The sequence below is a fragment of the Chelonoidis abingdonii genome, chromosome 6 (assembly GCF_003597395.2).
Source record: "Chelonoidis abingdonii isolate Lonesome George chromosome 6, CheloAbing_2.0, whole genome shotgun sequence".
In the NCBI taxonomy this organism is placed as follows: Eukaryota; Metazoa; Chordata; order Testudines; family Testudinidae; genus Chelonoidis; species Chelonoidis abingdonii.
In genome coordinates this window covers 135722231-135749358 of record NC_133774.1, presented here as the reverse complement: position 1 = coordinate 135749358, position 27128 = coordinate 135722231, and the positions used below count along the sequence as shown (strand labels likewise).

The 27128-nt window shown below is 41.2% G+C and overlaps 1 protein-coding gene across 12 annotated transcripts in view; it reads right to left on the bottom strand.

Moving 5' to 3' along the window:
* ZNF462 (zinc finger protein 462) overlaps window positions 1-27128 on the bottom strand; it is a 113507-nt gene that overhangs the window by 42350 nt on the left and 44029 nt on the right. For 8 of the 12 annotated variants that reach the window (XM_075067440.1, XM_032784026.2, XM_075067443.1 and 5 more), the window contains 6 exons: window positions 20542-20793; window positions 14629-20105; window positions 12801-12965; window positions 10888-11159; window positions 7764-7882; window positions 3362-3553 (listed from right to left, as the gene is read on the bottom strand). In XM_075067440.1, the coding sequence (XP_074923541.1) occupies window positions 3362-3553; window positions 7764-7882; window positions 10888-11159; window positions 12801-12965; window positions 14629-20105; window positions 20542-20793 (6477 nt within the window). Of the gene's footprint in view, window positions 1-3361; window positions 3554-7763; window positions 7883-10887; window positions 11160-12800; window positions 12966-14628; window positions 20106-20541; window positions 20794-27128 lie in introns of those variants that run through there. The other 4 variants (XM_032784022.2, XM_032784020.2, XM_075067441.1 and 1 more) reach the window with 4 other exon arrangements.

Genomic DNA, 27128 nt, shown 5'->3' with positions numbered 1-27128 from the left:
AAGACTGCACTTTAATGTACACTATTTTCACGGCCTTTCATTTTTGTTTGTTGCAAGAATTTGGTGCTTCCTTTCCAATTTTTTTTTTAAGTATTAACATTAGACAGACATGACTAGTCAGGTCAATGTGTGTATTCAGAGATGTCACTGATATGTTGTGGGTAGTGTAAAGATGCTCACTAACGTGGTAAAACTCTGTTAAATGGAGAGCTCTGATGATCATACTGCTGCATAATGTTTCGCTAAACAAAAGCTCAGCATTGCAATGAGTATTGTTTGGTCTCTGATATTTACATGGCAAGCTGTTACACCTTCCTAATAAATAAATAGTTTGGGGGGTGGGGGAATTCAGTGCTTACAGAATGTACCGATTCCCATTTAAGGAGCACCTGATATCATGGCGACAGTCACCTTCTACACCAGAAACACTGTGCACATGTAGAAGTCTCCCTTCCACAACCCAAATATGGTACAAATAGGATCAGCTTCCCATGTTTTCTCATTAATAAGACTCAGTCCTGACCTGCAAGGCCTGCACCTCTAGGAATTGAGAGGACAGTTATGGCTCTATGCCTGTTTAGGCCTTAGCCTCACCACCAACACAGTTCATCTGTTCATTTCACCACAGACCTCCAAATCACTGTTCACTGCTGACCTGGACCAGTTTATCCCAGCACTGGAACTTCTTTTTACTGATGACACAGCCAACAAGGACCAGATCACCGAGAGTGACCTAGAAGTCTACTCTCACTCAAACTTCCCAGCTCTAGGACATACACTGTAAAACTGTGCTCATTGCTCCCAAGAAAAAGCTAAAATAAATGAGTCATACAGATTTAAATTCCTTCCTGTCTTGGAATGCATGGACCAGCCTAAATGTGTTTCTTTGGACCTTTAAAAGTGGTGCTTTGGGAAACAGCTTCTGCCTGAACTGGAAGCAAAATTTCTACTGGGCGCTCGTCACAGAACCATTTTATTCCAGTAAGGCTGTGTCAAATGTGCATTTCGCTATTTTGGTTGTGCACCCCTCCTTCTTTAATTTACTCTTTCAGGCTCCACATTTTCCATTCCCACGTCTCTTTCAAGCCATTCTGCTCTAGTTCTGTTCCATTCATCTCAATGCACATGCTGAGTAACTGGGCCTGATTTATATGCTTTCAATTGTACTTTCTTGCCATATAGCTACTGATTCATGAAACAAGTCCAAATTCATTTTACACAGTATCCATGTTTGCGATGTACCCTCACTCTGATCCAATTTTGAGTCATCAGCAAATTAACTAGATTATAGCCAGCCCAGGGGAAGGTTATTTATATGTTAGAACAGTGGAGGTCCAACTACTGTGTATTGTGCGAACCCCACTTAATACTTCCCCCAGTGGGGCATAATAGCGTCTTTCACATGGACTGCCTGCTTTCCAGTATTCTGACCAATCATTTATCTATTCTACGTATCACCTGCAGCTTACAGGTCTGAGTTACATGGAACTCTATTCAGCCACTTCTAAAAATCCAAAACGAACCATATCAAAAGCATAGTGATCATTAATTTGGCCTGTAACCAACTCTGCAATGTCAAGAAAATTACGTAAAGCATGTTATTCCTTTCCCAAGCGATGCTGAGAATGTTCATATGATTATTACTTCACCTGTGCTCTTCTAATTGGCTGCTGGTGGCTTTTATTATTTTCAAAGTCATTTAACTATTAACCTAGTTTAAAGGCAATCAAGCTATTTGGGACAAATTGTGTCTTGGTCTCTGGTCACAATACAAATCTGGACTGTTTAACAGAGACCTTCTATGATAATGAGTGAGTTTCAGTGTACCTTAAAATTTTTAAACCACAACCCTTTAACTAATATGTACTCCTCTTTAAAAATAAAAATACTACAATATTGAAAACATAACAGGCTACAGAGGATAATTGTAATTCATGCCTTGCTCCTGTAATCATGACTTGGAGCTCTGAGTGTGAGCGACAGAAAGCAAATGCATCATCCTTCCAAAGCCCATAACATTGTCTCTACGCATCTCTTAATACCTTCATCATTAGTAGAACCTTGCTAATTCACATTGAAGATTGGTAAAGCCATTGATAATGACTGAGTTTTGAAATCTGAAGAGTCAGAGAAATACCTTTTAAAAACACAATAATGCACACCAGAGATACTTTACTCACTGGACTAGTTAGTATTAGCAAAAATGATAGCAGCAGCAGCAGCTCAGTCAGTATTCCCTGCCCAGTTCCAGACACCATCCTGTGACAGGAAGGGATCTGAACGGGGCTGGTCAAAACCGTCTCATTGAAAAGGTGTTTTTGAAAAAAGAAAAACAGCCTTTTTGGAACATGTTTGTGCTGTTCACATCTTTACAAGTTTTCTTTGAAAAATTCAGTTTCTATTTTAGTCTTTTGGGGTTTCTGCCTCTGGGTTTAGTCCTCTTTCATTCTTCCCCATTTCCCCTTAGAAATGAAACTTTTTGTTTCAACAAAACAAACCCAAATAGTCAGACCATTCTATGGAATATTCAGAACAATATTACATTCCTTCCTTTCTAACTCTTCCATGGAAAATCTGATCTGAGAAAATCCCAGACAACCTTTGAAGATCACCAGGGAGCTGGGACTTGTGCCCAGCTCCTTGTGCATCTTTTTTCCTTGTCAATATGGCTCACTTGGGAACAATAGTAGTTTCCCAAGTACCAACTCCCTTGCCAGCCTGGGGGTTCAAGTTGTGGAGCTTGACCCTGCAGCTGCATTATCTCCCTGTAAGCTTGCTAGGGTCTGTGTCATACATAGCATCCATACTCCAGTTCTGCATCTGCTCTATTCAACCACACTGACCAAAATTCCCAGAGCCCTGAGCAGCTTGCTGCTTTTACAATGGGCTTAAGGGATGCAGGAGGGTGGGAAAAAATGTCTCTTCTACTTCACTCACCATCTTTACCCACCATCCTGATACAGCCAATATTTTGGACTTCTTTTCTACACACCCTGTAGCTTTTAAGGGGAGATTTTGAGAGGCACAGATAGGGAGTTAGGTATCCTGTTCCTACTGATTCTCAGTGGGAGTTGAGAATCTAATTGTGGCTTTAAAAATCTCCCCCATAAAACTTTGCTAAGAAGTGAAGACACCCTGACATACCCTGAGTATCAGTTACGGGCTGGATAAGTTAGAGGAGCATGAATTAGTGAGGTTCTTCTGTAGATCACATACTTCAAACAAGTTTATTCTTGTTTTAGAAGCAACTTCAGATTTTCCTTTACAAAGTGACCATAGAAACTGCCTTTGAGGCAGGCTGTGGGTGGGTGGGTAAACAGCACTTTAGACAGTTAGGTTCTTGCTCTGAGGCACCTCTTACCATTAGAGTCCTCCACTTCTTCAGCAGGAGTGTGGTTCTTGGAGGCGTGTTGGGCGAGTGAGGCTACAAGGCTGACAATGCGGGGTCTTGGTAGTGTCAGTGCTTTCCCATGCACTTTCAAGGAGTGCTCTTTCAGCTGGCTGATTGTCATGGTGGAAAATGAGCAGGAGGAGCATTTGTAGGCATGTTCACCTGGGTGAGCGAAATACAGGCAAGTCATCAGCTCACAAAAGAAATAATGGGGCCCCATCCTTCTCCTACTGAACTCAATGGCAAAACTCCCATTGACTCATCTGGTGTAAGACTGGTTCCAAAGAAAACCAGCTATTCAGTTTTCCTGTTGGAACAGTCAGTACTGGAGTCTATGGATAGTGACACCTGCCATATGACAAAGATATTGCCCTTTTGAAACCCTGGCCCCCTTGGCACATGACTAGAGGCCAGCAAATAAAGGCCAGTCTCTCATCAGCACTCCCGTGCATCACAACTTTGTTGCATGGTGTTGGAAGAAAACAATCTTTGGTGAAATGGAGCTGATTGAATCCCTGAAGCTGAAAGACAACTGGAAGAGGTGGGTACAGGACTTCCAAATTTTCTTGGAAGCAAGAGGCCTTTCACAGTAATTGGAGAGGGTAGAATCCTCCATACTGCTACATTGTAGCAGGTCCAGAAGCATTACTGAGGGAACATGAAGGGCATTACAAGATGCTAGCCAAAAACCTTCAAAATCTTCAAGAATACAGCGATCCATGCAATTTGGGAAAGGTATGTTTTCCTTACATGAAACCAGCTGCCAGGCAAGATCATTGGTCATCACGTAACAAAGCTAAGTCACATGAATTATTTGTGGTATAAGTGATAACCAGATCAAGGTAAGGTTATTACAAGAAATGGACATGACAATACTAGGAAAAGCGGATATTTGCAAGGCTAGCAAAAACTGTGTTATGGAAAGCGTTAAGAAGAAGTGAAAGAACAGAAGTGCTTGTAATTCTAAGTACATTCCAAGCCATAAAGACGGAATACAAGGATAAACAAACTGCAGAGACCAGATTTGTTTCCAGTAAGTGCAGAGGCAATTGGAACACACAGCAAAGTTGTCCAACACAAGGGTTGTGGTGTTAAATATGCAAGTATGGCTCTTATCTGGAAGGGAGAACAAAGCACCACACCGAGTAAGCATGGCTTACAAACAAACCAAAAAAAACAAAACAAAAATAAGTGTAAAATATTTATGAATATTAGCTGGAGGACAAAGCTTTGATAATGAAGATGCAGAAACAATTCTTTTGAGTGGGGGATCTCTTCATAAATTTAGAAAATAAGATTCGTGAACAGATTGGGTTTGTGACATGGAAATAAACAAAAAAAGAGAATTTGAAAATATATACTGGAGCTCAGTTCAACATAATCCCAGCAAGCATACATGGAAAGGTAAGTGACCATCCGGTGCTAAAATTAAACAACAACAACAACAACAACAAAGCTTCTTTAGTGTAAGACACAAGTAAGGCAACCTGGCAAGCCCACACTGGTGTATCTGGAGAAGGACAGACCACTCAGAGTACGAAGTAGTGGAACAAGAATTCCCATGTGGTCCCATCTGCAAATGCTGATTAATAAAAGGTGTAAAGCACATTTACAGACAATATGGAAATGTAATTCTTCCAGAATATGATTGGTTGCTTAGTGGGACAGGATGCATTAAGGATATAATGCATCCCATGGACATAGATACCAGCATGCTGTCCAAAATACAGTGAGCAAGAAGGATGAGCTTCATGATATGGTAAAATTAGATGTTATTGAATGAATACAGGCACCGACTGACTTTATTAACATTAAAGACATCATAATGAACTCAAACAAGTTAAGTACTGTTATGGATCAAGAAGATTTGAATAAGGTTTCAAACATAAGCACTACTCTATGAGGACAGCTGAGGTAGTTGTATCTAGGACTTCAAAATGCAAGAGTACTTTCAGTTTTGGATGCAAGGCAAGACTTTTGGTAGGTCTGACAATAGAAAAACTACAAAGATCTATCTTCAGCTCCCCATTTTGCAGATATATATATTTAAATGATATCCCTTTGGGACTGTCTCAGATCCTGAGATGTACCAAAGCATCATGATCCAGATTATTTAGAATGTGGATTGGGTGGAAGTAATGGTTTAACAATCTGCTGATTTGGGGTGAAGACAACACCACAATGAGAGGCACCATATAACATTCCGTAACATGCCAAAAGAAAGAACATTACATTGAACAGGAACAAATACCAGATAGGAGTGAATATAAAGTACGTACTCTGTGACAAACGGAGTTTGACTAGAGCCAGAAAGATGGAGGCAACTAACTGTACAAATGGAAAGACTCAGAATAAGGAGCAGGCTAACGTATCTAAACAAATTCACTTCTAAATTTGTTCAGATTAGCACAGGTCTGATCACGGAGAGAAAAAGTTTTGGGAATTTAAAAAAAAAAAGTTGTCATGGAAATGCTGAAACTGGAATATTTTGAGATTAGAAAGAGTCTAAGATCTTGACTGATTCAAACTCATATGGGTTGCGGGGTAGCCTTCCTGGAAGGTGATTACTTATGTTTCCAGAAGACTGAATAAACACAACAGAGCTACGTTTAGATTGGAAAAAAAAAAATGCTAGCAATTATTCAGTTTCATGAATGTCTATTTGGTAGACACTGATGGAGACAGAACTAGACCATGAAACTTTGGAAACTCTATTACACAAACCATTGTACAAAGCGGCACCTACACTCCAGAAAGTGACCACGAAATTCCAAAAGTACCTGCATAATGTGAGATACAGGCCCTGTAGGGAGTTTCTCAGAGCAGACATGGTTTCAAGATCACCTATATATGGCAAAATCAAGAATCTACAGAAAAAGGAGTTTGGAGAGAATATGGCTCACTTACAAATTTTTAAACAAAATTTTGACAAGCTCGAACAAGAAATACAAAATAGCCCAACCGTACAACAGCTTGAGAGATTGATTCTAAATGGACGGCCAACAAAAAGCACCCAGGCACCCCTACACATGAAAACTTATTGGGACTATACAAACTGAAGTAGCTGCTTAAAATCGGATTCTGTACAAAGGACACCATCCCATAATACCACACAGCGTGAGGTCAGAAACGTTAAACTAATTCACAGTGCCTAGCCGTATACTGAGAGGTGTAAGAACAGGGCCTGACACGAATGCTGTCGTTGAAGATAAGGTACGCAAGTGTGAAATCTGTAATTTATATAGGAAACAGAATGCAGAGCAGCATCAAAACTCTAGGCGACTCCTGACTGCCCTTCATCCAAGGTTAATTTTGATCTATTTGAATTTAACAGGAAAGATTAACTTCTTGTTAGTGGACTACAACCAACTGTATTTTATTAATTGTGCCACTGCAGAACAGGCAGAAGGAACTGCTATGAGACCAAGATGTGACTATGAGATCAGCAATCCCTGGAGGTTCAGAGATGTAGTTACTGACAGATGTCTAACACCCTTGGGTTTTGTAATTAGCTAAATTACTGTGTGGTGATTTGTTTTGGTTGACAGTCTACTTATCTGCATTTGATTTGCCTTTTTTATTTTTTATTTTTTTTATTAAAAGGAAGCTGTAACAGTAGCCAAAGGAGTAAGTAGATATTGACCCCAGTCCTGTGAGAACCTTTTTAATGCAGAAATATGTCACATGGCTGAGGCCAGGAAATCAAGATCAGTCTCTGAATGATCTTGTGTCTCCTTTAGATCTTTGTGTACCTTTGCACAGTCACCGGTGTAATATTTTGCTGTGATCCTTTCCCTCCCCTGTATCACTTTCCCAATCCTCAACTATCACAAGTGTGTTGGTTGAGTGTTCATTCTATACAACAGGTCAAAAGTCTATAAAATACTTCATGCCTCAACTTGTGTAAGTCAGCATAAGCTCCATTTCCATCAGTGGAGCTATGCCAGTCTAAACCAGCTGAGGATCTGGCTCCAAGCTCAGTTTGCACATTGAAGCCAACACATGACATCCAAAATGCAAATCCCAGCTCATTTCAGGAGTCATTTAAAATATAAACAGATCAGAACAGCAGATCATCAACATGTGAGTATCAGATGTGTCTGGCTACCATTACTAGAAGCTGAACGACTGAGCACACTTTTAGAAACAAAAGTGTGGGAGTTTAGACATGCTCAGTGTTGGTCTGATTCTGCTCCCTCTGAAGTCAATGTTAAGACTCTCACTGAATTCAATGGGAGCAGAGAATTTAATGCTGAACCACCTTTGAAAATCCCACCCAAAATGGAAAGTTTAACTGGTAACAGTGGCACTGACCAACAAAGAGTAAGACATTTGTTATAGCTGCTGCATTATAAAATTGACACAGACTTACCAGCATGAGCTTTGAGTATATGAGTTTTCAGACGGCTATTATAGGAGGACTTGAATGGGCAGAGTTTGCAACGGAATGGTTTATGGTGTCCGTGGTGAGTCTGCATATGGCGATCCAAACTTGGCAAGGGAGAGGCAGAAAAAGGAAACACAAAATATTAAATAACTTCAGCTACTACTTCATACGCCAGGCAGAAAACCTAATGGGCCAGATTCTGCTACCCTTCTTCAGGCTGGGTACCACCTTAATCTAACAAGGCAACTTACAAAGCAAGGTAGTATCTAGCGTGAGGAAGGGTGGGAGAACTGAGCTCAATGTTATACAGAATGCAAGCCACTTAAAACAGCATAACTGGGAAAAATCTGGTGTTAATCAATCTTATCCAGAGTTTAACAGGACAGGTGCTATGGAACCAAGCTGGTTAAAAAAACAAAAAAATAACACAGTAATTTTTGGTTTGGCAAGAGTCTTTGTAAAAAGTTTGCCCCGTTTCCCCCTCCAATCAGCAAGTTTTGAAATTTTTCAACCTGCTCTACTGAGGAAGCCTTCTTCTGGCAAAGAGAATAGAAACTGGCTAGTATGTTCTGGAGAAGATACCAGCAGGCTGTGCAGGAGCCAACCCAGGATCCAAAAAAAAAAAAGATGGTTTTAGAGAGAGATTTGGGAGACAGTGCATGGACCCCAAGAAGGAAGGAGGGTAGCAGGGAACATCTATGCTAGGATCTTCTTTGTGAGAAGTCAAAGCAAGAAAGGGGGGTAAGAAACCTTTCAGATTCCAGACTCTTTCTAATCAATCTTTTTATAACAGCTCAACCCATAATTACATTTGATTTAGAAGAATGAAGCAATAGGTGAACATCTTAACGTTTGAATCAGAACCCTGCAGTTTGGAAGCTGCTCTAAACCAGCTGATCTTACTGAGTCCACAAATCCCAAGAGAGCAAGCACCAACTTTAGACTGGGCGAGACATATCCCAACAACAGCCTCTTCTCATGGTATGTTAAAACTTTTGACTCTTGTCCTAGATTCAGCCTGCATGTGTAAGAGGTGCATGGCAACAGAATTATAGGATGGGGAAAATAGTCTTTAGCCTCAGAAGCGCTTTCGTTTTATTTTCAAATGTGCTTGTATTTCACTTCAACTGGCAAATTCATACTAAACAGCAAATCTTCACACACCATGCAGGGGTTCCTGCTGCATTTTTTGTCCAGTAACTACCACAAAAAGAGCCTGATCTGTGACAATTCCTGCCCACCAGTGCACAAGCTGCACTCTTAGTCCATTCAAATTAACACTGGATAGTAACAAAATGTATAGTACGTCTTTATTTACAGGAGCACTTCATAGCAAAATAATTTTATTGTAAATTCAATAAGGAGATATAATTACTGCCATTCCAGTGAAATTAACAAATCTGCTCAATGAATAAAATATGCTGAGCATCCATTTGTGTCGATACTTCATATAACAAAACCCCATCTTAAATACCTGACAAGGAAACGAACTGGCGTAACAATTAAAAGAGATTGCCCATCCAAAGACATAGAATATATAATACTAGTCCATACAGGACCGCATACAATTAAACTCAAAAACTTTGGTCCAACCTCCGAGATTTTTTTCCAATCAGTTTTTCTTTAGTTTTTTTTTTTTTTTAGACTTGCAATACGGATTTTCTCTCTCCCAATTACCTATTTCACCCAAGTTAAAGAGATGACGTAGATTGTCACACAATATCTGATTGCACCTATTTCTATGGTAACCACAAATTCACTGAACTCCACCTTGATCCTCCCTATTTAATCCCAGCACCTTCTTCACTCAGAGCTAGTACAACACTTGCCAGGGAAGAGTGCAGGCAACCTCAGTGCTAGAGCTGTGTTGTGTTGTGTTTGGCGGGGGCGGGGGGGTTATTTTAGTACAGAGAGCAGTGGTTCTCGATACACTTTTAAAGTGGCACAATCTGTATTCCACCAATGCAGTTCTGTCAGGGCAAGCCAGCTCAGTATGGGAATGCCTCTGCTCAGAAGCAGCCCCCTGTGCCCAACACACACTCCCTGGGGGATGCCCTGTCCTTTTACCTCGCCAAGCCTGTAAAACAGATTATGGTTATAACCTGGCTTGAGGTGCTGGTGGAAGTGTCACCTGTCTAGAACATAAGATTTGTTTTCTGTATCCTGCTCTCTCCTTAGGTATGGATTTGGTTGCAGAGCAGACACACTTAAGCCTGACTTATGATGCTGTGGATGATGCCACAAATATTTAAGAAAGAACAGAGCATGGATTTTCCCTCCTTCATTGGACGAGTGGGTGTCTCCTTGGAGGATAGATGAAGGATGCATGTGTTCTCAAGCCAGTCCATAGGGGTTTGATGAGGGGGAGGGGGAATTCTACAAAATACATTTCTTTGTGGCAGGCCTTCAAGAAGTAAGTTTAAAAAGCCAATTAAGAAGGTATCTCTCTCCCCAGTCTAAGAAAACTTTACCACATACTTTGTGAGAAGTTTGCTTATTTCTGCTAACACCTAATATGTTGCATCAGAAAATGGAGTATGTTGTGGAACTCACTCAGAGAAGAGCACTATACTCTTGTGGATAATGTTTTCATAGAACAATTTACATACCACAATAAGCTCAGCTCTTGAGAACTGCTCAGTATTAAAGAGACTACATCTCTCGAAATCAATCCAACAAAACTCCACCAAAAAAAAAAAATAATAATAATAATCACACTGCTATTTGAAAACTATTGCTTCAGGTAACACCTAGGTTCCTTATTTATGAATATTTCCCTCTTTTCTTTCCTGTTTATTTCATGAATTTGACAGCACTGTGAAGGGTCAGTTTCATTGTTTCCTCTGTGTAGGAAGTTGGCCGCTTTTGTTTGTGTGTGTTCTTCCCCCAAAGAAAAAAGGAGACTGAACATTTTTTAAAAAAATATGAAAAGAATCAGAGACACTGGTAAGGGGACTCAGAAGAATGTGAATACCTGAAAACTAGCAAAAAGAGGGGAAAAGTAGTTAAACAGTAAAAGTGTCCAGTTTTCAAGTGTACAGTGCCCCCTTTAATGTCAGCACACATGAAAGCAGTATCACTGGTCTGTACTTCTATTGCAAAAACTTACTTGTGTCTGAAAGCAGAGACAAAGGAGCAATACTGGCAGCTGTACTTGTCTTCACGGGTAAACATGGCCAGAGCCAAATGACTTCTCTCATGAGATCGCAGACCCTGCATAGACATCAAAACCCGGTCACACTGGCTGCAGTGGTAGCCCCCAGGCCTGGTTTCATCTTCCAAGGATGCTCCAGATTCAGCTTCTGTAAATTCCACCATGCCATGGTCTTTTGCTCCCTCAAAACCCTCCAAAGTTGTGTTTGAAGAATCTTCCGCTTCCTGCTAAAAAACACATACCCCCCCAAAGCCATCAATTCTCTCTCCCTTCTGCCTTGGGTCTTCCCCGTGTGTTAACTTTACCTCTAAGATTCCCTTTTCAGAATGTCTCCTGGAATCCCACTACATCCATGTTCTAAAGATATCCCTGCACCGTTCCCATGTCATCAATGGCTTTCTTCAGGAAAAGGTCCCATACTTTCAAATCTATTCTAAAAAAAGACTAACTCTCACAACTCGCCCTAAGTAATATTGTCAATGTCAGCATAAAAGCCATGGAAATGGAGTAGAAACTGAGCTAACAATCATCTAAGACCTGGAGGTGGAGCCCCCAAAACAGCTTAGAGACACATAGGAGGGTGGTATAGAGGAAACTTGCATTGTCCTTGCCTCTGGACTAACCCAGACCTCCCGTTCCAAGCACTTGAGCAAACCCTTTCCACCAGCACTAAATTCACAAGAGAAAAACAACAGGCACGCTAAGAAAACACTACTCCTCTTCAAAAACCGTTACCTGTTTCTTGTTCCCCTCCCTTATTATTATTCATCATGGCACATATTTTGTTGTGATCAACAGCTTAAAATTGGTAGAGAGTGTGGCACCACATTCATTTGACCTTGGTTTTCAGCTTTCTTACTCAACTACTTAAGTAATTTCCTTTTGCTCAAAAAGATGGCAGTGATCCTGTAGGCTACTCTTGGAAAGGATAGTTGGGTAGGAGAAAAGGAACAATCTCTTTTGTAGCATCACGTAAGCAAAGGGGGAGGACACTGAAAGGACAACAAAATAATAAAAGCCCTCTTAGGTAGAGCACTTCAGACCTTTCTGGATTTAGTTGCCCTATTGTAGTATGCAGTAGGGGTTATGAAACAGGGGATTGTGGGGTCAGCTCTGCTACTCAAACCACTCTGAATTCTCACTGCAGCAAAAGGAATGTGTTCACAGCTCCTGCTGCATGATTGCATGCACACTCCCCAGTTGATATCCTGAAGAACCTGCTGTGAGGAAGTAACCCCCAGTCCTCCCCTGCACACCAAATTTCCTAGAAACAAAAGTCCATTTGCACATGAAAAATAAAGTACATTTACAATCAGCCTCTTTAGTTGGGCCAATGGCTCAGATAAATGACTAGTTAGCCATCTGAATGGCTGTTTACAGACACAAATACTGAGTTTGCTTGTCACTGTAATTATGCATGCAAGCATGTAACACACAAGTTCATGTACATTTGTGTGTACACACTTCAGGTTTCCTCTTCTGAAAATTTTGCCTTCAGAGGCAAAGACAGTAGAAAAGTAGCCCAGAATAGCTGGACAAGAGCATCCTGCTCAGAGGCCTACGCTTTCTACCATGGACAAGACAAATTCCTTTATGCAAGATAAATCGGATATACTCAGTGGCAAAAAATAGTCTTCATGTCCCGAATCATAGGTAGAAGAAAGTTGTAACTAACATCTGAAAAATTTAGCATTAAAATAATTCAGAGACAACAAAGAAGACCGTCCATTCGATTTGGATGATGACTAGGTAAATCAGTACCTAATCAAACTTGAATTTAATGAGAGAGTCTACACATCGGCTTCAGTGAGCTTTTTGATCAGGCCTTAATCTCAAACAAACACATAGCCAGTTCTTATAATTCTCACCTTTACGGTAGCTGTCACAGAAGAGACATTCCCATACTGAACATGCTTGCGAAGGTGATTACAGATGGCTCGAAGGGTGGGATGAACTTCCACGCAAAATTTACATTTGTATCCAACAACTTTCCTCTCCTTAAATTTTGATACATCTTCCAAGTGACCGAATGTCTGTTGGAACACATCAGTATAATCAACATATACACTGAAATTTGCTTCCAGAACTAACTTAAACCAAAAGAGAGAGAGAGATTACAAATGTACCCTGCAACAGCATGGATTTTAAAATAAAAAACAAATTAGGCAATCCATTTTTGTTTGTCCAAATAGAAAAGAAAAAGCCCACTCCCTTGGCACTTTAAGAACAGAGGTACAGATTTTGCAAAGCAGCCTAAACGACTTAGCCTTGTTGCCAAGAAGGCTAACGGCATTTTGGGCTGTATAAGTAGGGGCATTGCCAGCAGATCAAGGGATGTGATCATTCCCCTCTATTCAACACTGGTGACGCCTCATCTGGAGTACTGTGTCCGTTATTGCGTCCCCCAAATACATGAAGGATGTGGGAAAACGGGAAGTGTCCAGCAGGATGCACAAAAATGTAGAGAGGTCTGGGCACATGACTTTTGAGGAGAGCTGAGGGGAACTGGATTAGTACTGCAATGAAAGAGAGTGAGGGGGATTTGATAGCAGCCTTCAGCTACCCTCTGAAGGGGGGGTTCAACGAGATGAACTAGACGTTCTCTAGCGGTAGCAGATGACCCAGAACAAGGAGTAATGGTCTCAAGTTGCAGTGGGGGAGGTTTAGGTTGGATATTAGGAAACACTATTTCACTAGGAGAGCGGTGAAGCACTGGAATGGGTTCCCTAGAGAGGAGGTGGAATTTCCTTCCTTAGAGGTTTTTAAGATCAGGCTTGACAAAGCCCTGGCTGGGATGATTTAGTTGGGGATTGGTCCTGTTTTGAGCAGGAGGTTGGACTAGATACCTCCTGAGGTCCCTTCTGACCCTGATATTGTATGATTGTATGATACATACACATCCATTAACAGAGATGGATAATATGTGTTTAAATCCCTTAGGCTGCTTTGCAAAATCTCCTCTCAAGTTTCAATTACCCCTCGTTAATGCCTTTAAAATATGCAGGTAAAATATTTGCATAGTATGAACTCTGAATTTCTGCCTAGTGACAGAGTATTATTAATTCTTAATTACAAGGCCAAATTATGCCACTGAGTGACTCCGATATAAACTATGAGTCACTCCTTTGCAATGATAAATAGTTACTTCAGATTTACATCAGTGAAACAGAACAACATTTGGTGCAAAGTTCATATGGGACCTGATCCAAAGCCTGAAGTCACTAGATAGACACCCATTGATATTAATAGGCTTTGGTTGAGGCTCCTTGTCAGCTATATTACCCCCATCATGCTGACATCGAGCCTTATTGAGTAAGCTATTCCTGAGAAGAAAATTGGTGTTATTATAAGGGTGATGACTGGAGGGGGCGGGGAAGGATTGGAAAAGAGACAGAGGCCAGGGGCCTTCTAATAGAAAGTCACATTATTAAGTGCCAGATAAGGAGGCTACTCACAAGAGGAGAGGAGGAAACAGAAATCCCCTAGGAAGCTCTAGAAAGTGATACAGAAGTGGGGGGGGGGGGGGGGGGGGGAATGTAATCGAGCTAGAACATTTCATTGATTTACAGAACTCTTCGGCACACTAAGTCACTTGCTTGCCTGCAGCTGTTTGGCTGCCAAAGAGCACATGCATGTGTATACTAATAATAAGCTGCCGGGGAGGAGAGTGTTGAGAGAACACACACACACTCTTACCCTCTCTTGTTTGAAATCTGCAAAAGCACCATCTGCATATTTCTGCTTGCTCAAAAGCTGTTTCCTCCTCTCTTGACGTTTGGCACGCTTCTGGAATTCCTCATTGTGACTGTTCAAGTGTGAGGTCAGTTCTGCCATGCTATGCAGTTTACTATCACAGTGCTTGCACTGGTAGGCAGAGCTCTGAGAGCGGGTGCCACATCCCAGTATGGTAAAGTCTCTCTTCAAATCCTTGCTGTGGTGGTCAGTGTAATGCATACACAGCAGCTCGGCCGTGCTGAAGGATAGTTTGAAACATTTTATGCACCTGAAAGGAAGCCACTCAATTTCCTGAGCCTCATTCTCCAACTCAGGCTTTTCAAAATCATTTCTCTCCTCTCCTAGAGTCTGCTTTTCATGCTCGTCAGCATACACAGCTGTAAAGTAGCCCCCCAGCTTGCTCGCATGCTGCTTCTTAGGGAAAACGCCAGGGTGACGCTTCATGTAGTGGGATACGATGCCTTTTTTGCTAAAGGACTGGAAGGAACAAAGCGAGCACTTTTTCTTTTCTACTGCCCTCCTCAGCTCCTCACTCAATTGAGGAGAGGTGTCTTTGGGAGGCGACGGAATGATCACTTTGCTGGGCTTGTCACTTACCGTCCTGGAGGCTGCCAGGCAATGAGTGTAATAAGCGTCAATGTCATGCCGTTTCTGGTAGTGTGCTGCAAGCCCTTTGCGGATGGGGTTTGTGTAGGAACACAAAGCGCATTTGAAGAGGTTGTTTTTGCCTTCGGGCTGTGCCCGGACATTGTTGTGTTTGATGCGGTAGTGCCTGGCTATCCCCTTCCGGGTGGAGCAGAAATATTTGCACAGCTGGCAGCGGAACACCGTGTGAGACACGAGATGAGAGCTGGAGAAATGAGAAGCTGGCACGGTGACTTCTCTGATGTCCTCAGCAGCAATTTCCGGAGAAGCCTTTATTTCGGGGGTACCCCCCGGCTCCATGGACGCAGACACCTTCGACGGTGACTGCGCAAACACGTCAAATTCAGGTTGGTTGTGGTATTTTTCATAATGAATTTTAAGCTTTTCCAAAGTGCCATGGGTATAAGGGCATAATTTGCATCTGTAAGCACCATACCCTTGCTTGAAAATCCTACTCGTTTCTTCCACATCATTCTGGGCCATGTCATTAGACTGCTCCACGTCATGCACAAAATCCTCAGCAGTGACCTTTATTGACGGATGCCGTTTCTGGTAGTGTGTAAGGACACCGTGGATCCGTGTATTAATGTATGGGCAATGCCTGCATTTGTACACGGCTCCTGGGTTAATGTCTATGTCCTGTGCGAAATCTGCTGCTTTAACTTTCATGCCAGGATGTTTTTTGCCATAATGAGTCAGGAGCCCGTGCAAGTTATTGTATTCAGACTGGCACACCGTGCACTGATATGGCGTGGAGGATATCGCAGGGTTTGCAGAGGCCAGCTGGACATTTTTTTCCTGGGGAAGGCTGGAATCTTCTGCACAATCGACATCCTGTTCCATCTGTGATGTGGTTATCTGGTCTTCAGAATTAACTCTAGTCCCGACTTCATCGGACTGGGTCCCAGCTCTCTCAGCAGCATCTTTCTCCTTGATGATATCCAGCAACACAGATTCATCCCCATTCATGGCCCAAGGATGAAAAGCCTGATAGTGATTTGTAATATCCCAAATGGAAGATGCTTCAAAAATGCAATCTCTGCATTTATAGGTTTTTGCCTCTGATGGCATCACTAGGGCTGGAGGGGAAGGATCTGGACCTGCCCAGAGTTTAGTGGCCATGTATGTATAATCAACATAATGCTCAGGGTGTCTCCTTTGGTAATGCACGAGCAAACCACTAGGCTCTGTATGTGAATAAATACACCATTCACAGTGATAACCAGCTTCTATTAAGCCATCCAGAAATGCCCATCGTAAAATGGATGTAACTGTGGCCTTCAGACTTGGATGGTCTTTCTTAATATGCTTCCTCAGTGCATAAAAATAAGGTGATGTATAGGAACACTGACGGCATTTGAGAGCTCTTAGTTTAGCCTTGTCCCGCTCTGCATTGGAAGTGGGCGCAGGCATGCTGCTGGACAATTTTTTCTGGCCACGATCACAAAGGCTCCTAATTGTGGCCGTGTGCTGTCTGATCACATCTGCATTGGCTTTGAAGTCACGATGCTTCTTTTGATAATGAATGAGCACGCCTTTAACAGTCCGATTTCCATAATCACAATGCTGACAGAAGAACATTTCATTCTCAAGGGGAGCCACAGAGCTCTCAGAGCTGCCCCTGTTCAGCTGCATAGAGGCTGATGGCCTCTGAATGCCAGGTGGCATTTCACCACCCCTCATCATTGCTGCTGTGGGGGGCGTCTGCCTAATGTATTTCGCAGTGACCTTTATTTCTGGATGCCTTTTCTGATAGTGGACGAGCACTCCCACCACTGAGCGGTTGCTATATGAACAGTGCTTGCAGTAGTAGAGTTCAGTGGTGAGGTCTGGTGGTGGTGGAGGGGGAGGTGGTGGCTGCGAAGCCATGTTGGACAGTTTTGGGGAGATGGGAGTTCCCAGCTCAAAGGACAGTTGAGCCAAGGCAGAACCCCTGTCTACAGACACCACCCGCATGGTCTTCTGAATCCTGAAATATGAAGCCTTTTCTTCAGGGTGTTTTTTCTGATAATGCACCAGAACAGAATGCATGTTAGGGCTTGCAAACGAACACACATCACAGTCATACACCACAACGCTATTAACTGAAGGCTCTTTCTGATTTTCACATTCTGGACTAAATCCCTTTGAAGCATTTTTGTTAAATGTAGCAGGCACGCCAGCCCCGTGGGCCACTGGGGTCGAAGTTGCCATGGTCTTGGGAGCAGAATTCAAGATCTCTCTCAGTGTTTGCGACTCTGCATTTAACCCTTCTTGCTGCTCAACCACATAGCTTGAAAATATCATTGCATTGTTAATTTTAACAGTTGGGTGCATTCTTTGGTAGTGTGGCATCAAGCTTCTAACATTCGGGCTAGTGTAAGAGCAAAAGCGGCAGCGGTAGATCAGATCGGAATGATCAAAGTTGAGTACATTCATAGCTTCAGGATGATGCTCACCATAATGCTGCTGCAGGTCTTCAAAGTTGGTGTAGTCAATGTAACATTCAAGGCATCTGTACACAGCACTGTGATCGTTAGGGTCTAAGATATACCTAAAGCTGAACTTAATGTAAGGGTGCATCCGTTGGTAGTGGGTGCTAACACTCCTGGCAGATTTGTTACTAAAGTCACAGTGTTTGCAATAATAAAGCCGTCCGGAATCATTAAACTCTGCATTTTCACTGTTTTGATCAGATCCATACATACTCGACTGGCTGCCCAAAAGAGATGCATTAGGCCCTTGATGATCCTTCATGTTGACAGAAGAGCAGTAATAATCTTCCTCATCTTCAGATAAAGTTAGCTCAATTTCTGCCCCATTGGTGGAATTATAATCATGCGGCATGTTCCTGAAATTAGTCTCCTTCTGAGAATCATTAGTATCTCTTCCCCACATTTGCTGGGGTGCATAGGAACTAGACACCTCCATCAATGGCTCTGTTTGTTCTTCTTCCTTGTCCAATTCTACTTCTATCTCCACTTCATTGTCTTCCTCCTCCTCTTCGTCATCCTCTACATTAATCACTGCATCTTCTTGTTGCTTGTTTTGGTTGATTTTGCTCTGTAAGTTGCTAGCTATTTCATCAATTCTAGTTCGCTTCTTCACGGGTGATAGATCTAGGGGAAAGTCATTTGTCAGTTTTCGAGAGGCCTTAGCTACAAAGTTATTTTTAGATGATAACCCAAGAATTGAGGTCTGACTTTTCTTCACAGTGCTGGAGGCAGCATGGGCATCCACCTCACTCTCTTGTGGAGCATTGGATGACGGTCCCTCATATTTTGGCAAGTTATCACAAAAAGAATGCTTGTGTTGTTGATGAACTCGGAGACCTTTCAAAGTAGTTGTGGAGTAGTTGCACAGCGTGCATTTATAAGGGTGCTGCGAGTGGGGTTGAGGTGACTGCTGCTGTTGCTGCTGCACGGATTCCATCATTCCGCCTGACTTCCTGCCATTTATATTTCCACTTTCATAAGACACGGTGCTTTCATTCAGAGAGGAGGCTATGCTTTCACTCTGGGAATTCACAGCGTCCCAATCTGATGTTGTACCTGTATGACATTGTTTATGAGCTCCAAGTTTTAATGAACTCTTACAAGTGAAAGGACATTCATCGCACTTGTATACAGCCGTCTTCCCAGACAAGTGGATGTTCTCAATATGGCGGGAGATGCTTCGGCGGTGCATAGTGAGGAAAGGGCAAAAAGGACACTGGAATCTGTTCATGTATCTTCTAAAGGGTATCCCCTTTGTTTCCAATAATTTGTTACCATCAGATCCCATCAGCTGCTCTGCAGACATTCCTGAGGTCTGGTGATCCATGGAGTTCAAGCCGTTCTCACTGTCTATTTCATTTAGCTCTTCATCAGAGCTAGAGTCATTTAGCATACTATTAGTTTCCAGGTCAGCAGAAGAATTTGTCATGTCAGCTATTCCATAGCGGGATCTGTCAGACAAATTAACCATACCAGAGTTATGAGGTGACTTAGGCTTCATTTGAGGATAAGACACAGAAGAAAACTTTGAAGATGTAGAAGAATTGGGTCTGATAAGGGAGTTACTCATAGAACCTCTGAAGTTTGAGATATTAGCATTCGGCATCTCACGTCCTGTAGCATTCATAGAGATATAGTTGGAGTTTGGGGCGGAGTTCGGCGCACTCTTGTTCTGCACATCAGGCAACCCGGTTCCATCCTGTTGCTGCCTCAGGCTTGACAGTATTTTTACCATGCTGCGATGCTTCTTCATCATGTGGTCACACCAGCGTTCCCTTCGAGGGGTCTGATAGCTACACCATTCGCAGCAAAAATTGCCCCTGGACTTTGTTAAAGGCTTGACCATGGATTCCAAGATGCTACGCTCTACTACTTCAGCAGGTAACTCCTTGCAGGATTCCTGTACTGGCACGGATACAGATGCAGTTTCAGATATGGCAGCTGCAGTGGCAGGGGGAGTTGAACTCTCCTTTAGATTATTTTTGTGATACATTTTCTGGTGCTTAATAATCCTTGCACGCCTTGGCGATTTATAGGTGCAGAACTGGCAAGAGAAAACTTTGCCAAACCCTTCATGCATCATGATGTTGTAATTTAAGGATCCAGCAGCAGGCGCCCCCACCGAGCTCCCTCCAGCTTGTGTGCCATGCACTTTTCGGGTATGTTCTATGAGAAGGTTTTTGGATCTGAAGTAACGCACACAGAATTTGCACTGGAAAAATTTGTTTGTTGGTTTAGGATTTGGAGCCATGTGCTGGCTATAAAAACTCTGGCTATGGCTATAATAACTTCCAGTCCCCATCTGAGCTGCATTTTGCCCTAAAAGAAAGAAAAAAAAACCACAAGAAATAAATACATACAATTTCTTCCCCACCTACCACTCAACGATATAATACAATATTCAACAAAAATCACATCCCATTGGGTACATCAGTATTCAAATACATGCAATGCATTGGACTATCTTATTTATGATTCTCTACTGCACATATTGCAAAACTCTGATAAGTGGGACATAACATGGAATATGTATTACTTCTAAAATAATTTTTTTTTTAAATAAACACATTGGTTTCAGAAGTTCACACACAAAAAACACTTCTAAAATTCTCCCCATTTCAGTGGTTACATACAAAACAGTAATCAGAACCGATATGGCAGTAATTAGACAATGCTCACTTTGCTGTCATTACAAGAAAATTAATGAAAATTACAAAGTAAAGACAGGCAACAAGAAAGAAGGGTTTATGTTTACCTGCAATTTCATCTGCAATTGCAAATTCATCCTTTACAGAAGAAAATTCGACCTCTGTCTGGTTGCTAGCATTCATGGAGCCAGACCTTGGCTGGCTAGGACTTTCCTCAGAAACATCTGTTGGCTGCAAAAATGCAGTGTGAACATCTTGAATGTGAGCTTTAAGGTCTTCATAGGATGGAGCTCGAAAATCGCAGCCATCGCACTGCAGCACCTCCATGGTCCTGGATAATACTTTTACATCAGGAAATTCTGAAAGAAAAGGAATGTGGGAGAAGCACTTGTCACAGAAACACCATTCAGTGAACTGTGACTAATAAATAAAACCAAACTTGTCAGCAATAAGTTTTAGTAACCTCCAGAAAAGCTAACATTACAGAAGCAGGAACTCAACTTTTACTCAATATGTTGAAAGGTATCAAGGAAATTCAAATTAACAGAAAGTCCTACCTAAATGGCTCACGAGTTGCTGAGCTGGGCTCTACAAATATTCAAGCCTTCTGACCAATGGATGTTGATTCAGTAGACCACGCCTTCTTGCCTTTTCCCTTACTCAGGTTCTTCCTCTATGGGCTTATTGCTACATTGACGCTCTGCCTCAAATAAAGACGTGGGAAGTACACGTGATTTGAGCAGCTCCATTACTTCCGGCCATTCATGCACTGACGTTTACTATTAGAAAACAGCATTTGTGCCTCTTTTCGACCAGCACTGACCTTCCTGCAGGTTCGACAACTACTGACTACTTCACTGCCAAAGATTAAAAAGCCTCCACTGGAAACTTGCATTTTCAATTAGTTTAAACATCTAGTCAGTTTTGACGTTGATGGAAAAAAGAGACATTATGGCAAGGAGAGATCTGGATACGTTGCCTTTTGACAGATTATTGCACAACCCCTAAACAATTCCACCAAACATAGAAGATAGCTACATTCTTGGCTGAAATTCCCATAACTATGCCCAGAGTTATACCCTGTCTCTGGGATCAGGATTTTGATGGGGTGGTGGATGGTAGAGGAAGGGATTTCTGCTTTCATTTAATAAAAACACTGCAACAGCACAATGGAAATAAGAATAAAAAAGACCACTCCTCAAAGTTTCATGGCTTCCTAGGATTCTTCCACAAACCCTAATTTGATATACAACATGACACACTGATCTTGGTAAAGTCAAGTACTGTAGTTCAGTACATGACCAGTTAATCCAGTGAGACATAATTTTGGAGGAGAATTTGTCTCTGTGCTCAAAATTTATGGACTGCTGTAGAAGAAAGAGAGGAAAAAAAGCCAGAGACAGAGGTCCTCCTACCTCATATGTTTCTTGGGCACAGTAGCAACTTATTATCTTAATGAATGAATTATTTCTTTAAGTTTCCCACATGCTCCACTGGGCTACATTAACCTAGGACTTCCAGAGGTCTGATAGAGGGAAAGGCAGCTAAAATATTTTATGATGAAAATTCCATTCATTTATTGTAGAATATAAAATTACTTCTACAGCAAGATCAAAGTCCAATAATATTATGTCAATGCAATAAAAGAAGGCATTGCAACAGGATTTTACATACAAGAATGTCCTCCTGATAGCCTGCTAAAATAAACTTCTGTCAAGTCAAATTCTTGACAGACTGAGTACACAGACACTCCAGATGTTTACCTACACTACTATGCACACTGCATTTTGTCCTTTTTCTCCTTAGTCCCCCATAAAGAAAAGGAACACTGCACCAGCTTCTTTCCAGCTAGCAAAGACACAATAATCAGGATACTCCAGTTTTTTTGTGCAAGTACCAGACCAAATTGTGTGGAAGAGGTTGCTATCTCTGCTCTGGATCAAATTACAGCAGTGAGGGAAGCCCCACCCCACGTCTTCTTTAGCACAGTCCATTAGACCTGAAAACAATTTTTTTTCCATGGAGCAGACGACTCCTGCATTTAGAGCACTTCACAGAAAAGCAGATCATCCAGTTTTCACTGCCCATCCCCCAAAGCTTAGTCCTTTCATCTCAGCCAAACAAGCCACAGCTCTGCTGAATGTGTTTATCACACTTTCAAGAGATATGAGCTCCTGCGTCACTGAAGCTTTAAGACTCACTAAGCTGCCCTAGTCCTCTGAGCTTTAGGAGCAGCCATTTTAGCTCAGACAACTCATGCACTCAGAAGCTCTCAGCCTCTAGCTTGTGCACAACATGGCCTCACTTATCTGAACTTCATCTCAAGAGCACATGATTTAATTTTTTTTTTTTGCTAGGTTCATGCTAGAAAAAGCATCATCATAAGAACACTGCTTGCCTTCTTACGATTTGCCTTTTTCAACAGAGAATTAGCTGTTTCCATGCACTGTCAGAAACAGCACCTTTTCTCCCTAACTGATCATTTGCAAAGATCTCTGAAGGTTCTTTTATCCCATGAATGATAAATGTGTTAATTAGTTCCAGCACAAAAGTATTACTGAAGCAAGACACTTGTCCAAACTGTCCTGCAGACTGAAGCAGCACACAGCATGCCCTCTTAAAGAGGGGGAGGGGTATGGGGGGAAGGAACCTTCCAGAATGCCTCAGCCTCTTGAGAGTCGTTCTTTTATGCACAGAAGACATACCATCTGACTCTGCTTGCTAGATTCCAAAGTCTAATGACCTTTGTTAATCACCAGCCAGCCTGTCTGCTTCAGCAAACTGCCAACAGACACACCCTTCAACACAAAGGCTGTAGCTATTCCTTTTAAAAGAGGTTCTCTGAAAGCTCCATTGTGTGGAAGAGAGGAAAAACAAAAACCTCTTTCCTTAAAACTTCGGTCACTTTAGAAAGAACATAACAAAAGTCTTGCTACTGTGTGTCTTTTGGGAACTTTTAGACCAATTTTCCAAAAAAAGACCTGAAGGAAGAAAAATTGAGCTTCTGAACAAGATAAACGCAACGGCTTCAGCAATGCAGTTAGAGCATCTATATTATATAAAGTTACAATTCTTTAATATTCTGGCACTTTCTGAAGTTATTCTCAAGGATGCTAGCTGTTGTCTAGACAAACTCAAACCAGCAGTCGTCTTGTTCTGCTACAAAGCAAATAAAAGGTTATGAGATCAGTAAAAGCTACAGATCTTTTTATAAAATGACGCAAGAGCCTTTCTAATGGGTTCTAGCTTTAATGTTACTAGGGCCTCTCCCACAAAAGCAGCACTGAGTCATAGAAGAGGTTAATCTCACAGCAGATGAAAGGAACAAACATCTTCAGGTACAGCTGAATGGCCTTCAATCTGATATTTTCACCAAGGCATGTACTGAAATCACAATGAAACTTATTTTGTGAGGCAGTTTGCCTTACTATGTACACATTTATCTTTAAAATTCAAGCACTGTGTGAAGAAAAAAACCCAGAAACTTGTAGTTTGGGCTAAACTATCCAAAGAAACTGAAATGTGATGCATTTCTTATTTTTTTCTTGTCTGCAAGGGATACGGAACCAAGAGAGACCCATCTATCAGAAAGCAAAAAAGAGCACATTTTCAGTGCACATGTTGATCGTCTGTCAAGACATGCACCAAATAAAGGAGACAAAGCAAGATTTGCACAATTGTCCATCATGAGGCAGCAAAGGCAACACTTTCTGTAGGTTCACATACCAACACTGCCTTCAACATTCCGATTTTTTAGTAAACGGACACACTGTTGGGGGTTTTTTCAGATATTGTCACAGCAAGATTTATTTATTTTTGTTACCAAATCAGCAAAATCAAAAGCAGAACAGGAAGCTTCTGAACTACCAAAGCAAAAAGGGTTAAACAAACAAACAAACCAAAAACAAAAAGCCCCCAAATAACAAACCATTCAAGGAATCCATATGTCAAGCAAGACCTCTAAAATATTCCAACCCATGCCTTGTGACCATGCTAACTACGATATCATAGCTTCTAAAATACCCATATTAATGTCAAGCTACTCTCCTCAGGCAACTAGGGAAAAACTGAAATTAAATACACCACTATCTAAGTTTGTCTAAATTTGTTTGGTCTACATAGAGTGCAACCTTTTCTTAAATTATATGGCTGTTTCATATGAAAAAAGAGTCACTCTGATTTTCCAACTGGAAAAAAAAACTTGAGCAAACAGATTTCCAAGTTTTTGTAGTTTTAAAGCTTCAGGCTGAAGTCTCCCATTCTCTCTACCTTTCTTCTCCTAGAGCTTAGCAACAACTGAACTTCGGTACAAATAGTTTTGAGGGACTAATTTTTTTTTTTTTTATGTGTGTGGTTTTGGTGCTTCAAAAAACAAAATAATTGTGAAGCCTAAAGTATTGTGACCTCAAAACGGAGCTTCTAGGGTTGACTACCCATCTGTTCTGTTTTGAGATGGAGTCAACAGTGCTTCTACAAGTTAAGAATACCTACATGGACAACCACAACTGAAAAGGTCATGCTGAGCACATACAGAACATCCATCCAGCTCAATTTTAGTATCACCACATTTGAAAATGAGTACTCCAATTTTCTGAGTTTTCCAACATTCGGAAGACCAGAAGCTTCTTTAGACCAAGCAAACAGAAGGCAAACACAGTTTTCATTTTGTTCATTTTAAATTTCATTTATTGCCAAAGTGAAGTTGATACAGAGCCACCCTAGGGTTGCCCAGTTTATTACAGACACACTGCTGCTAAACCTGATACAACTTGACGAAATTTCCTTGGAGACTCATTTTACTTGGCCAAAACAGATCGGCATGAACAAAGGGTTTTAATAGAGATTGGAGTCATGCGTTTGAGCAAACTTCTCCTCTGACAAAGTGTAGGAGGCCTCAGCATTGGTCTTTTTTTTTCTTTTGGTCTGTTGGAGCTTAACCTCCCAGAAATAAACTATGAAACACTACAGCAATGTGATTCACCAGCACCTAATTATAGACATTACAAAATCTTCAAGAAATAGAACTTGAAATCTCACGAGTAACACCATAGGGTATACGTTTTTTCCTGACACAGAAATCAACATTTTAAAAGATGCCAGTATTTTACAGCTGCAGAACTGTCTCCTACTATAGATTAGATTACTAGTGAAATGCTTTATTTAGCCCATGCATGTGTGACTTCTGATCTTCTTTTCTTAAGTTGATTTTTTTAAAACACTATCTATATTTAACCATTCAAGACACCAAGATTAAATGACCCATTGAATAAAACTATGGGACTTTATAGCAATGGAAAAGCTGACATTTGAGAAATGTAAGCCTGAAGGGTGCTATAAAAAGGGTGTGTCTTGTCATTTATATTCTTCACAGAATAGAAACAATGAGGAAATGAGAAACCAAATTTGTGCCCTCAGTTATATCCGTGCAATCTCACTTAAGTCAGTGGTTTCTTTCAAAGACAACCTAACTTGGCTTCTTTAGCAGCAACCTCAATCCTCTCAGGAGCTTTGTTGGAATTTTTTTTTCTTCCATTTTGTATTAGGAATGAAAAATAAAATCTGTTTTCTTCCCTTATCTTTTTCATTTTTGTGGGGTTTGATGGTGTTACATAGGTTGCAGTAGCTCAGTTCATTAGCTAATTCAGGATTCCAGTTTGGATATAATGTAGACTCTAAAGTTAAAGTCTGCCTTCAGTACATGGATATAGACTATACAGTCAAACTTCCTGTATCTTAACCCCATGGTTAAGTCTTCTGCATTACGTTTTGAAAATAAAATGTATAAAAAATAGCTGCATCCATCAGTCAAACTCAATTCAAGTTGACTGTGTATGATGGTCATACATGCAGCATCACCACATTTTGGCCATTAAGCACTTATCCAGCTTCCTATGTGATCTCAGTTTACCCATATTGAAAAGGCATAACATAAGATAGCATGAATAATCAAGAAACTCAGAGAGATAGAAAAGTGTCACAAAACAAAGGTTTCAGGAAAAGAAACTACTGTGATCAGAGATGCGCTATACCCCAGGAACAATAAATAATAAAACCACAATTTGAACAGCAGCAATAAGAGACCTAAACACCTCTGCTAGTGTCTGGATATACATTTTAGCCAATATTTTGGATATGGCATGAGCCTCAAGCCAGGTTTCACAAAATGAAATCTACCTAGTATATGCTGAAATTCTGGTTGACTGCATTGTTATAAAAACCAGGCACTATGAAGCTCCACAAGGAGCAAGAAATGCATGTGAGCATGAACACACACAGGCAGAGAAAGACACACAGCTAAATTCTATTCTGGTCAATTGAGTTGCATCTTCTTTCATGTCAGTGGAGTTGCATCCACTTATACTCATGCTTAATTTGGCCCTTTACACTGTGTGAGTCCATATCACATGCAAATCATTTATAACATTAGGTCAGTGCAATGCTAACAAGAGAGTTTTCAAGCTACTAGACAGCTTGTAAAACCTTCTATCCTTAAAAGGAAAAAAATCGTATGTGAGAACTGTATTTTGATGAGACAGAGGGAAACTTCACAACAACAGTGTTAGGAGTTGGGACATAAGTACTTACACCTTTCAGTGACAAGAACTTAAATTCTCAGAAAAGGGTGTTTTCTTCTTGAGACCTTGACATTCACACATACAGAAACCACTACTGCCAACATGTCAGAGCAACAGAT